This window comes from Podarcis vaucheri, assembly GCF_965113315.1.
Source record: "Podarcis vaucheri genome assembly, chromosome: 12".
NCBI classification, from domain to species: Eukaryota; Metazoa; Chordata; class Lepidosauria; order Squamata; family Lacertidae; genus Podarcis; species Podarcis vaucheri.
In genome coordinates this window covers 51,353,366-51,366,331 of record NC_138750.1, presented here as the reverse complement: position 1 = coordinate 51,366,331, position 12,966 = coordinate 51,353,366, and the positions used below count along the sequence as shown (strand labels likewise).

The 12,966-nt window shown below is 42.0% G+C and overlaps 1 protein-coding gene and 1 long non-coding RNA gene across 4 annotated transcripts in view; one reads left to right on the top strand and one right to left on the bottom strand.

Moving 5' to 3' along the window:
• Positions 1 to 12,966, bottom strand: part of PTPRN2 (protein tyrosine phosphatase receptor type N2) — a 628,995-nt gene that overhangs the window by 38,296 nt on the left and 577,733 nt on the right. Inside the window, exons 17-18 of the mRNA XM_082192202.1 lie at positions 7,362 to 7,439; positions 1,386 to 1,505 (exon numbers count right to left, since the gene is read on the bottom strand). Of these exons, the coding sequence (XP_082048328.1) occupies positions 1,386 to 1,505; positions 7,362 to 7,439 (198 nt within the window). The remainder of the gene's footprint in view (positions 1 to 1,385; positions 1,506 to 7,361; positions 7,440 to 12,966) is intronic.
• LOC309515122 overlaps positions 1 to 12,966 on the top strand; it is a 124,962-nt gene that overhangs the window by 107,344 nt on the left and 4,652 nt on the right. Inside the window, exons 3-4 of one of the 3 annotated variants that reach the window (XR_014212294.1) lie at positions 4,182 to 5,056; positions 6,807 to 7,355. The exons of 1 other annotated variant lie outside the window; for it this stretch is intronic. This is a non-coding gene — a long non-coding RNA (uncharacterized lncRNA). Of the gene's footprint in view, positions 1 to 4,181; positions 5,057 to 6,806; positions 7,356 to 12,966 lie in introns of those variants that run through there. One more of the 3 variants, XR_014212293.1, reaches the window with a different exon arrangement.

Genomic DNA, 12,966 nt, shown 5'->3' with positions numbered 1-12,966 from the left:
CTGGACTACAACTTCTATCCAGCCCTGACCATTAGGCATTTTGGCCAGAGCCCATGGGAGTTGGAGTTCAACATCTGGAGCATTATGGGATCCCCATATCTGTTTTAATAGAATCAACAATTGCAGAGGCCCTGCCTGCAACAAAGTAGTGGTCAGGATGGAAACTTTAAAAGGTACCTATTTGGGTCCAGAGGGACGCGGGTGGCGCTGTGGGCTAAAGCCTCAGCGCCTAGGGCTTGCCGATCGAAAGGTCGGCGGTTCGAATCCCCGCGGCGGGGTGCGCTCCCGCTGCTCGGTCCCAGCGCCTGCCAACCTAGCAGCTCGAAAGCACCCCCGGGGGCAAGTAGATAAATAGGTACCGCTTACCAGCGGGAAGGTAAACGGCGTTCCGTGTGCGGCTCTGGCTCGCCAGAGCAGCGTTGTCACGCTGGCCACGTGACCCGGAAGTGTCTCCGGACAGCGCTGGCCCCCGGCCAATAGATGTGAGATGGGCGCACAAACCCCATAGTCTGTCAAGACTGGCCCGTTCGGGCAGGGGTACCTTTACCTTTACCTTTATTTGGGTCCAGAGGGAAGCCCCACTGATGTATAAATGTATCTGGTTTTCAGCAGCAGCTCATTACTGGTCAATTTGTCGTAATATACACATTTTTTGCAAAGCAAAAATTTAATCCCTAATACGTTTTTGTGTGTTGTTCTCAAGTGAACAGAATGAGAAAGATGGTGGAGGTCTACCTCCTATGCGCTATCTGTTAGGAATTATGGTTGAAATAGGTTTCGCTCAGGACTTGGCACCCTATATTATTTAGTAAGCTTTTATAGCGGAGTCACAATGCCTGGTCCAGATTGCTGCAGCCACCTCAGTGCATTCTGCTATTTGGGGTGTCGCAGCTATGTACATCTACAGTTCTGAATTGAAAAAATGCTAAACAAAAATTAGCTTAATTATCAAAATCATAGGTAGGCCTTTTGATAGGGTGTGGAGCCTACAGCTGCTGTTAAATATTTATAGGCACAATATTTTCTTATAATGTATACATTTTAATTCCCCCCTTATTTGTATTTTAAATGTGTGTGCATCTGTGTGTGTGTGTGTGTGTGTGTGAGAGAGAGAGAGAGAGCGCGAGCGCATTCTAATTTTCAAACCTCTTTGGTCATGTATATATTTAGAATCTGTACAGAATTGCTTTCCTGCTAACCGTTCTATCAAGATATGCATAGAATTTTCAATGAAGCTGAAATGATTCAAGAACCACAAGATTGCATTTTATGGTAGACCTCAGCTCAGTTTGCAGGTCAAATCCCATTAAGCAATATTTTCCTCTGTATGAAATCAATCCACACACTTACTGTCAGGTTTACAAGCAGATATTTTGTTTAAGTACCTCGTAGATATGGTAGAGGTTTGACCCTTCGTCTGGCCAATAGTGGTAGCACTGTTTGACTCCGTTTTCAGCAAGGGGTGTCAGCATGACAATAACGACACAGCCGTTTTCCCAGACCATCTGCACACAAAGAAAGACACCGTGGCCACACTGTGACTGCCTAATTACTGCATGACATGTATAATTACGGCACTCAGACACACAATCGAAATTTATTCCATTCACAGGAAATGTATTTCATTTTCATTAGACACTTTTCTCTGCAGCTGCTTCCAAATCTCTGAATAAACTAGCATCATATTTTGCATGTTCACATGAAATATTAAAAGAATCTCCAAAGAATTCCTCCAAATACTTCTAAAATAAATTCTACGCCTTTCTTTACAATTATCTCCAGTTCTTTTTCACTTTCACACTCCCAATTTGCAGAGGAAACAATAGTGCTTTTCGTAGAAAGTCTGCTGCATCATATTTGGTTGCAGTACGCAAACCCAATATGGATGTGTGTAATTAACAAAATAGCAGCAAAATCTGTCATGCTAAATCAAAGAGAAATGCTGCTTCTTTTAGATGCCTGTCATGTTAAAAGATAATCAGTTGAGCTGTCATATTAATGCTAGAAAAACAGCAGACAGAAAAACAAAAACCAGTTGCCTTCTGGAGTTGTATTGGTGTAATACTTATTCTTCCCCTCCCATCCCAAATGAATCATCCTACAATAAGTCAATGGGTCTAACTCAGTAGCAAAAATCGACACTACAGGTTTCAGATTTGGCTCATAAAATTTTCAAGAAATACATATAAAATAAAATATAATGCAACCTACCCTCTGGGCTATATTTTCCCAAAATATACAGATATCACCATGAACATATGATAACAAGGAAACTTCAACAGTGGGACTGTTTAATAATGTAGTGTCGCCCCAGAGCAAGCAAACAAGAATCTAAGGCACTCTCAATTAAAGGTCCGCTAGATGTTATTCATAGAAGCAACAAAACAAGCTAGGGTAGTATATCTGTGCTGGAAAAACAGCCTGTTGTTGAACAAAAACCCTCCTGAATTAATATGGAGCTGCATAATCAAGAAAAGTCTTCATTATTGTGGTGTACATTGATGCTATATTTGCATGCAATTTCCATTGTCTTTTTATTAGCATACAAAATTATCTCATGAAAAGGAAATTGGACTTACTGCAAAGGGTTACGTTTATTTCGCAGAAATATTTATAAGCAACTGCATTGAAATGTAAATGGAGTAAACAAGAAAAGGGGGCATTCGGATAAGAAGCACAGGGATGTTACATTCAATTAAAAGCTTCCTTCTTTGTGGCACAGGGATTTATTTTTACCTTAATTTCATTTGCTTTATTTACACAACAATGACTCTTTTTAAAAGGAAAAAAAAGGGGGGAGCCTTTGTACAAATTTTGGATAGCATTAAGACAAAGACAAAGGTATATTGTAATGCTAGGGACTACTTTTACACACTTTTTTTGTACAACCTCTCTCTCTGGAAAGAGTAAAACTTTCTATGCTGACCCTGTATTCCCAAAGTGATTTCCTGGTTCCACTGAAATCAGAGAGTATACATAATCTTGCTGCAAATTCTTGACAATGCAAAAATAGTATGTTGGATCTAAAGCAACAAATAACGACTAAGGGTCGTTTTTCTATTTCCTTAAGAGGTTTTTTATTAATTTCAGCAAAACCTTGAATTGAAAGATGCTGCCAATTACACTAGTTCATACACTCCATTCCACAGAATTCTACAGTCTCTCTCTCTTATTTTAACTGTATCTGTAGTATAGGAAAAATGAAACCCCACCACAAATTGGCCAGGCTAGCTGGTGCTTCTATCATATAACGATTTAATGTGCCTTTAGAAGGTATAGAAGCTCAATGAAGCCATTACGAAAATGAGGAGAAACACGGTTTTTATGAGTGCAATAAAAACACAATGATCTAGGTCATAAACTAATCATCCAGCAGTTGCTTGTGCCACCCAAGTGTAACATTATGAAAGCCCACTCATTTAGAGAGAGGGAGAGGGATCCTTACAGTTTGGCATCCCTTTTCCATGGGCTTAAAAAAAAGAAAGAAAAAAAGACACAGGGAGAAGAGCATTTCATGACAGAGGAACTTCCTCAAATCTCTGAGAATTTCCTTAAGCATAAATCCAAATGAAAGTTAATTTCAACAAACAATTTCAAATTTACTCTAGGGTACCATATTTCTTTCCAAGTCATGTTATGAGGTACATGACACTCAACGCTATCAACGCCACAATTGAATTCTAACAATGGAATTCTAGGATATTGCAGTCATATTTAACACTTTGATGTCTATACCATTTCCCCATTAACCCCACCTCCCCAACATTTTCTCCTATCCTTTTCCCTAAGCTAATATTTTATTAGCAATATAATTGATGTTGGGGGAAAATACAACTTAGACTTCTAATAATATTTAGGTATTTATTTTATTTATTAAGTTTATATACCATTCTAGCATGTTGCTCTTTGAGAAATTCCCAATGTATATAGAAACACTATTATCACTTTGACGCCTGCTTCCTGAATCATATGCTTCACAATAAGGCCAGTCTGTGGTGCCCTCATTCTTCTGTAAGAATATATGTTCAAAGGGCCAAGTGGAACATTTGTAATGGCTGACCAGGTAGACTAACTGCTACAAATTAACTAAAGATGGATGTCTAATATAATGTGCTATTAAACATCTGCATTAAACATTCTTTGTATTCGTCTCCCATTCCCATCTCCTACCCCAAACATAGAAGAACCTCCCTCAACTCCCTCTTAAAATGAATCCAATCCAGGCACACAGCAGTCTGTCACCTAACTGTACCTCTTCTGGGATCACTTGTTCAAAATCTTGCTGTATACATGGAAAGCCAACAGATGTTGTTGCTGGATTCCACCTGTGGGCCTCAGTTCTGAATGGGCTTGTGCTTGCATACAGGTTGCGACATGACAGACATTCAATCTTTATCTAGCTTCATACCCACAACCTGGACCCAGCACTTATTTATTACCAAAGGAGACCTGGACCCTGGCAATGGGCAGGTGCCTAGTTTGGATCATTCTGGGAAGCAACCACTGAATTCCATGGGGAAGGTGGTGGAAGCCCAAGGGACTGAGAAACCTCCATCCCTACTGCTAAAAGTTCTCTTGCTCATGCCCTCAGACAGATGCTTCCCCCAACATGTTCTGCAGCTATGCAGATACTGCCTTCACAACGACATGAGTCTGAGAGGCAACAGGAGACTTGATAGTACCCCCTGAAGTTCATACCAAGCCCAACATCCAAACTTTGTCATTAGAACAGAGCTCACCAGGAGGCAGGAGACATCACTCTGAAGGGCTATTTCACTCCTCAGTAGCCCCCAGAAAAGCTTTCCTGAAGCACCCTAGCTTTGCTTACTCATCACCTCTGTTGCCACCTGGTTGACTTCATTGTTTTTACGCTGGTGCCTAAATAACTGCAAAGCTGATCCTGGGCAAATTCTCTGGAGCAGGAAGTTCTACAGGTGGAACACTATAGCTGCGCCCAATTGAAGACCTCAGCGGATGAAGTGAGCGTCTAGGAGGGCTGAAATCAAGGAGGGGTTCCTTTAGATTCCTATGCAGTCCTAAGTAACTTGGTACCCAGGTAAGGACTTGTATCTTGAACTGGTCTTGTAAACCGGCAGCCTATGAAGCTCTTTCAAAACTAGCAAGACAGGTTCCCACAAAGGTTCCCCAGTTCAAATTCAACATTAAAAAATCTTAGGGAACATTGAAAATAGTAAGATATGGCACATGTTCAGCTCACGGCTGTTGCTTTCCATAGGACTGAAAAGCAACATCAGGATTAGCCTTTAAAAAGCAAGTTTCCTCACAACTACCCTTCCTAACTCAGGCCAACCAGATATCCTAATTTCAATTTTATGGACTTTGGCAATTAAAGTATTGCAGAGAAATAAGGAGAAGAGCACTGGTTTGCAACACTAAGTAAAACCCCACTGATAGAGAGGTACAGGTTATATTTTGGTTCCCCCATAAACTTCCCTTCTTGTCCAACCCATTCACAATTGTGAGGCTGATCTACTCCAGAGTAGGGTTGTTCTGCTATTACTGCGGGCTTCAAAAGAGCCTTGAATTCATAATCAGAATAGGGGCCCATGGGAAAATGGGTTCCATCAAGCTGCATAAGTGCTACCTGGATACCATGGACCTTCAAATGACACCTCTTTGGTGTAGAGCAACTTGGGGTTTTTGGTGTTAAGTATTCCTTATTTTGCAATCATAACCCCCCCCCCCAATGAATTTTCTACCCTGGGAGAATCTGAAAAGCACAGCAAAACAAAAAGCAAATCTGCTGCCCATTCTCTTCAGTTAAGGGGGTGCCAGAAAGATCCATTTGTAATGGAAGCAGAGGTGGGTAGGTGCAATCCAGAGCTTGCTAGCCTGCTTGGTTTGCAAAGTGCAAGGAAAAAGAGTATTTTTTTTCCTTCTTCCACACTTCCAGCTACACACTGAAGACTGGGACCCAAGTAAGACTATTATGGGGTGGGGGAGGTGAACTATGGCTTTGTTTTTGACATAGGGTGCTGATCTGTGTTTGGCCCACCTTAAATCTTTTTAAACCTTGCAAGTGTGTTGGAATTCTAAAATTCCAACAAGCAGCAGTTTTGAATATCTTAAGTCTTAAAGAAGCAACAGTGAATCAGCTGTTTGGTTCATGAAACAGTGGTCAGGATTTGGGATTCTGCCCTTGTGTGAACCTCCCCCTAGTCTGAAACACACACACATATATAGGAACTTGCAGATATTCTGGGTGGTATTCAACTAACTTTTACTCAGAGTAGACCCACTAAAATTAATGGACCTAAGTGAGGCATATTCACTAATTTCAATGGATTTACTCTGAGTAAAGCTTAGGTGAATATGACCCTCTATCTTTTCTTTCTTTCTTTCTTTCAGCCCCCAACTCAGTTAAGGATTTAATGGGGAAAGGTTTATATAACATGAAATGCTAAACTTTAAAAAGCACCTATTTAGGTCCGGAGGGAAGCCCTACTGATGTATAAAAGTATCTGGTTTTCAGCAGCTCTAGGATTGCATTACAAAGTACTTGAAAAATTAGAAAATTGCATTAGTGGCAAGCAAACGACATATTCCAACCCTGTGCACATATTGTTACATAGGAATAAGGCCACATCTGGATCGTAGCACACTTCCCTAAACCTCCTGGTAGGAATTGAGTGACTGCTACTTTTCCTTGGGGTTTCCATGATGTTCTCTTCTCAGCAGATCCTAGGTAGGAACCATTTTTCATCTCAGTTCTCCCTTCTCCCACCCCAAATGTGACAACCCAATTGTCACCTCAAATTCTGCTGATATCCATTCTATTCCCACAGCCCAGGCTTGCTTCAACTTGGCATACTAAGATTCCACACACAGACGCATTTAGCACAGCAAAAATTGCTCCATGGCCCTTGAGGAGACCCTTTCGGCCTTTTTGTGATGTGATGGGTAGGGGTATTTTTCACCCTAATACGCAGACCCCGCTTGCATGTCTACGGAGTGTACATTGAACCGAATCCATTTGTCCACAAACAAAATCACCGCCATAGCTATACCCAACCCAGTGCAGGTTTTTAATATTACATGTATGATATTACAACCCTGTATTTTGCTGCAGCTCGCAATACTGTTATGCTTAAGATGTAGTTAGAAATGTATATGCAATTGTGAAAGGACGGCTGCAGCATGAACCAGCAGAGCATCTGATTGGTACGCAGAACTTCCCAAGTTTGATCCCGGACATTTCCATTAGGACTGGGAATGTTCCATTTGAAACCCTAGAGAGCCACGGCCAGTCAGGGTAATATTAGCCTAGATGCACCAATGGTCTGGCTCAAGGTGAAGCACCTCCCTATGTTCCTAAAAGCAGTTCAACAAAGGCTTTTTACCTGCCAGAAGTCTGTGACCGTAGAAGGCAGGGCGCCTTGAGCAGCTATATAAGCAGGGTTCCTAGGATCATGGTCCATCTGAAAAAGGAAAAAGCAATTAGACGCAGTGCTCAATATGAACAGAGAGGGAGAGAAAATTGCCACAAAACAGCAAAAATAGCAGTTTTGCAGTGCATTAGTGAACTGATCAACTAGGAGAGCACTTCTCTTGAAAGGAGGAAAAAGTCTGTTATTTCCTTTCCTCAGAATAAGAGTTCCTTTCTCCAACAGAACAGGATGTGTCGTCTAATACTAAGATGTCACAAGATCAGCGATCTATGTTCTAAATATGTAACGTGAAATCATTTAAGGAGCATTCGCTAACAAAAAAGAAGAAGCATTTACTCGGGGTTTTCAGTCTCATAGCAACCTACGAGCCACTTCAAAACATTTCTCAGTGCAGGGCATTAGGGATGCCGGGCACATTTAAACATCTCTTCCATTTCTGTCATAGCACTCAAGGGCATCTAGAAACAAGCCAAAACTGAAGAACAAACTCAATCCTGGCCTTTTCTGGTCAGTTTGTTTGTTTAAAAATGCAGGCTTCTAACCCTGAATAAAAGAAGTTCTGTTTAAAGACCTTAATTATTACATCTATTTCAAAGAGTGACTGAGTAGGGAAAAAAGAGATCCTCAGAAACAAAGCTACGGAGAGTAAATAGGATTAGGTCGTTACAATGAGTGTTTTCAAACAGATGGGTGGGATTTCTGATCTTAAATCTTTGGCCCCATTCTCCCGATAAGGACAAGATTGGCTGATGGGAATTTAAACACAAGGAAAACAACAAAAACCCCATTGATTGTAATCCTTAGAAAGAATTAAAACACACACACACTCATGAACAAGGATGACGTTATGCTTGCAGTTGCAGGAGCACAAATCTCAATTATTTCAACAAGTGCTAAATTGTACTGAGCAGTGGAATCCACCCTCACCCCCCCAAAAAAAAGTTTTATCAAAATTTTAAGCAACAGCAGATAGCAGCAGCCTGTAACACTCAATATATTAACATTTATAAACACAAGTCAGCCGTTCTAAGGCGAAACCACTTGTTAGGTGAGAGATTGGTGATTGCATTTTCCAACTTGTTTGGTTTTACTTTTAATGGGGTTGTAGTTGTGTGAGTTTGCTGGCTGTGCTTTTAACACACACACACACACACACACACACACACACAATTTTTCCAATTTAAAAGGCCCCTGTACTGCTGTTTGTCCCCCAGGGAAAAATTATAGATGCTTGTATTTGTGTTTTCCCTGTGTAACACATAGCAGCGTGGGGTTTTGTTTGGGAAAATGGCCAGGAATGAAATTCTGGAGCTATTTCCCCAGTGCTGCATTTCCATTTTTGTTTTTAAAAATCTGGTGATACAATCACAGATCTCCTAACTCAGGCCTGGATTATTCATTACTTTCAGAAGCTCTCTTATACTTGTGGAGTCGTTCTGCCTACATGATCGGTATTATGTTCAGCCAGGAGTTTTTGGACCTTGGCTGCAACCAATTCCAGGGCATCAACACCACATTTCATATTTTGCGGTCCACTGGATTCAACACATAGTACATTAACCAGGACCCAAAAGCTATTTTAGGCACATCCAATGGTTTGGGGATGCGCAGTGCAGTTTCTAAATTATTTTGTTTGAACATCAGTTTCCTATGTGGTATCACAAACTGCTTCTTAAAAACCCGTAATTTCACCTCTTGGTATGCCTCTAGGCGATTCGAAGCAGATTGGTTAAGATTTCTCCTGATTGTTAAACAATAGCAACAGCAGATTCCATAATTTCAAATGTAGCACACAATATCCATTAGGGTGTGCATTACAGGCCAAAATATAGATTGGGAGCATCGAACGAGTTGTGCAGTTCTAGGTCTCCCTTAGCCACTACTCATTTGAGTGGGTGGCTCCCATTATTGAAAGAAATGGCAAAAAAACAGATACCTGAAGCACCTCACAATAATAAAATATAACACATTTATATATATATTTTTTAAACCTCAGTATAATTTGTAACACATGCTTGCTGCTTCTAGTAGATAATGATTCAGTTTTGTTTTATTTAACAACTTTATCATATCCAAAGTAGAAGGTCACATTCATTTATTTACATGACCACATTTGGAAGTGCTGTGCTTCTTTCATAACCCTTTTCCCCTCCTGAAACACATAACAAAGCAAAAATTGGAGCACAGGTAAAGGGAACACTGGCCTTGAGGAAGGAGATGCGGTGGCCTAACCAGCCTAGAAGCACTGGACATCATTTGTAATGGAAGAAGCCTGCAGGGTGTCGCCTAAGGCGTAGTCTACACTGCGGTAGTTGGAAGGTAGTTTGGCACCTGCTGGTAATTTGAAGTAGGGTTTCTCTCAATTGCTTGCCAAATAGCAAGAGCAAAACAACTTTCCCCATCTAAATCAGATTGCCTAAATGAAGGACGCTAAACAGGCGCGGACTTTTATGTGTGAGCTTGCTTCAGTTCTAGCACTGGAAAAAAATATCACTGGGTCAGAATATCCTGAGACACCCCACAATTTTGCCCCAAGTCTTTAGCAGATAGAAGTCTATCTGGGCTGGTAGATCTTGGTGTTCTCATGGGTAAAATGGCATGCCTGAAGTGTGCCCGTTCTTGGTCCAACAGATGCTGTTGGGACTCTGGCTCCCATGGCCAATGGTCAAGAATGCCACAAAGCTGCACTCCAGCATCATCTCAAGGGCCACAGGTTAACCACCCCTGGTACAGGCAAGCAGCTCATCACCACAAAAGCTCATTACTAAAACCATTTCTGCACTGGATTACTTTATACTGCTGGCAGGACTTCGCAAGTGTGAAAACACTTTTGTGCGTGCGTCGGGGGAGAACGGACCCTTACACATGGAAAACTAGAATGATGAGGTTAAGGATAGACTACAACTGGGGTGGCCAACATGATGTGCTCCAGATCTAGCTGGACTCCAACTCCCATCATCCCTGACCACTGGCCATGCTGGCTGAGACTGATGGGAGCTGTAGTCCCAACAACCTCTTGACGGCATCATATTAGCTGCCCCTGGACTGTAGGCTGGTAGAAATTTTTGCCCTTGTAGACAAGACATTGGATTACATGGCATTTGTTTGTTTCTACTTGTCCATTCCTTATGCTGACATTTCAAATGGTGCGAACTTTGTGAATGAAAGGGGGGAAAGTGAAGCTGTGTGTATTCATTCACAATGTAAAGAGAATAGGCAAGCTGAATCAGTGATGAGGTGAGTGCCACTGTCACGGAAGAAATACTTCTAAACCCTCCACTGTTTGATAAATCAGGAAAGGGCCACTCCTGGCCTTACAGTATAAATCAGCCGTTGTCAGAAAGCTGCAGTTTGAGCACTACAGACATCATAATGAGGAAAGACCGGTCAAACGTATCATCAAGTTAACAATAACACAGACATTTGCAATTATTATATTCTGGTGCGCAGAAAGCGGCTATGGAGAAGACACATGCAGGTTAGGATTACTAGTTTGCATGAAGAAATAGCTGGGTCACTTTCAAATTTGCATGTATTATATCACTTCAATGAATGTAAATGTTTAAATTGCCTGTTGTCTACTACTGATGCGGAGCAAAACAAAGAGGAGAAAGGTTATCAGTCTCACTAAAAACTGGCATTGCCTAGCGTGCGTATGTTCTCAGAGGATATCCAAGATGGCAAAAAAAGCTTTCTTCTCTGCTAATAAATGAATTTACAGACCCCTGCCAAGATTAAACTAATTGAAAATAATAATGCATGCCTTTATTAACTTGCATGTTTTAAAATTCCCAATGCTAAATATATTTGGGAGGATTTGGATATTAACTCGCAATTTGCACTCTGTTCAGCTGAAATGCAAAGATCTAAATAGATGCACAGCCTATTAAACTACTTTGGATCTCATGATAATAACATGCACAATGGCAGCAAAAGTGCTGCTGTATGTGTGGAAAACTGTCCAGTTTTGTTCCACTTGGTACTGAGGTTTGTAAATTTATCATAGTTGCAAACACAAAGACCCCTGGATACAGGCTGCCATTAGGACGCTTAACAAAACCACACAGGCATGGAACTTAAACTTGCATCAGGATGCTGGCAATCTAGTTTGCTAGGTCCGGCATGGGCAGGTCTGGCCCAAGACACCTGAGGCAAACCATAAAATGGAGGAAAGAAGGGGGAGTGAAGATCTACATTGGGAATAAGGACAGGGAATAAAGTCAACCTTGCCCAATGTTTGAAGGCAGGCGCATATCCCAGCAGACCCCAGAGAGCAGCTCTCGCCATTTCCTCTCTAGGTGTGGGAGGAGACTCTCAGTGCCTATTATTCACTGAGAGGCCACTGTAGAGGCAGTTGCCTCACCTTGCCGCACGGGTGGGCTGGCTGGGGTTATGGGCAAGCAAGAGTTAACAAGATCAGATCCAGCTGATACCAGGGTAGGCAAGCAGGCGAGAAGCAAGTTCTGAGAAAGGTTTCAGGTTGCTCAGGAAGATGGTTCACAAACGGTACAGGGAAGCAGACATAGAAGTTCACCTCTGGTCTTCCTCCTGCTGCACTGACAAACCATGAGCTGAAAACCTAAGAGCAAACCTTGGTTACAGCTCACAGTTTGCCACAAGGCCAGCTTCAGATGACATGCTAAGCCAAACCATGGCTTAGCTCGCAGCAGAATCACAAGAGAAGTAAAGCGGCCACAATCTCCTCTCTGGGAACTGGTGTGTTTATGCTAAGCTTGCCTTAAAGTTATGCATGGGGAAGTGTGAGGGGAGAGACTCCATCCGGCAAGGCCTCCTTCCACCTGCCTTGCTCCACCTTCTAGTCTCTGCTTCTCAATTTGTATTGTATTATTTTATGTACTGTGGCTTGCCCTTGTTTTATTGATTAGAAATTATTTATTGTAACTGTTGAGTGGATTTCTGTTTAACTTTTATATCTTGTTATTATTTTATACTATTCTAATAATTGTTGAGGGACGTGGGTGGCGCTGTGGGCTAAAGCCTCAGCGCCTAGGGCTTGCCGATCGAAAGGTCGGCGGTTCGAATCCCCGCGGCAGGGTGCGCTCCCGCTGCTCGGTCCCAGCGCCTGCCAACCTAGCAGTTCGAAAGCACCCCCGGGGGCAAGTAGATAAATAGGTACCGCTTACCAGCGGGAAGGTAAACGGCGTTCCGTGTGCGGCTCTGGCTCGCCAGAGCAGCGTTGTCACGCTGGCCACGTGACCCGGAAGTGTCTCCGGACAGCGCTGGCCCCCGGCCAATAAATGTGAGATGGGCGCACAAACCCCAGAGTCTGTCAAGACTGGCCCGTTCGGGCAGGGGTACCTTTACCTTTACCTTTAATAATTGTTGAATGTTACTTTTTTGATGTAGGTTGCTTATTTTAAAGTTTTGTTTTATTATCACATTTTTGTAGTGCATTAGATTGCTATAAGATGTACATTTTTTGTTTCTTCAGCTTGTAAACCGCCTTGAGTATTGTAAGATAGAAAGATGGTATACAAATTAAAAATGATGATGATGCGTGACTAGAGTAGGTTCCAAGTCAAGAAAAGTTAGTCAA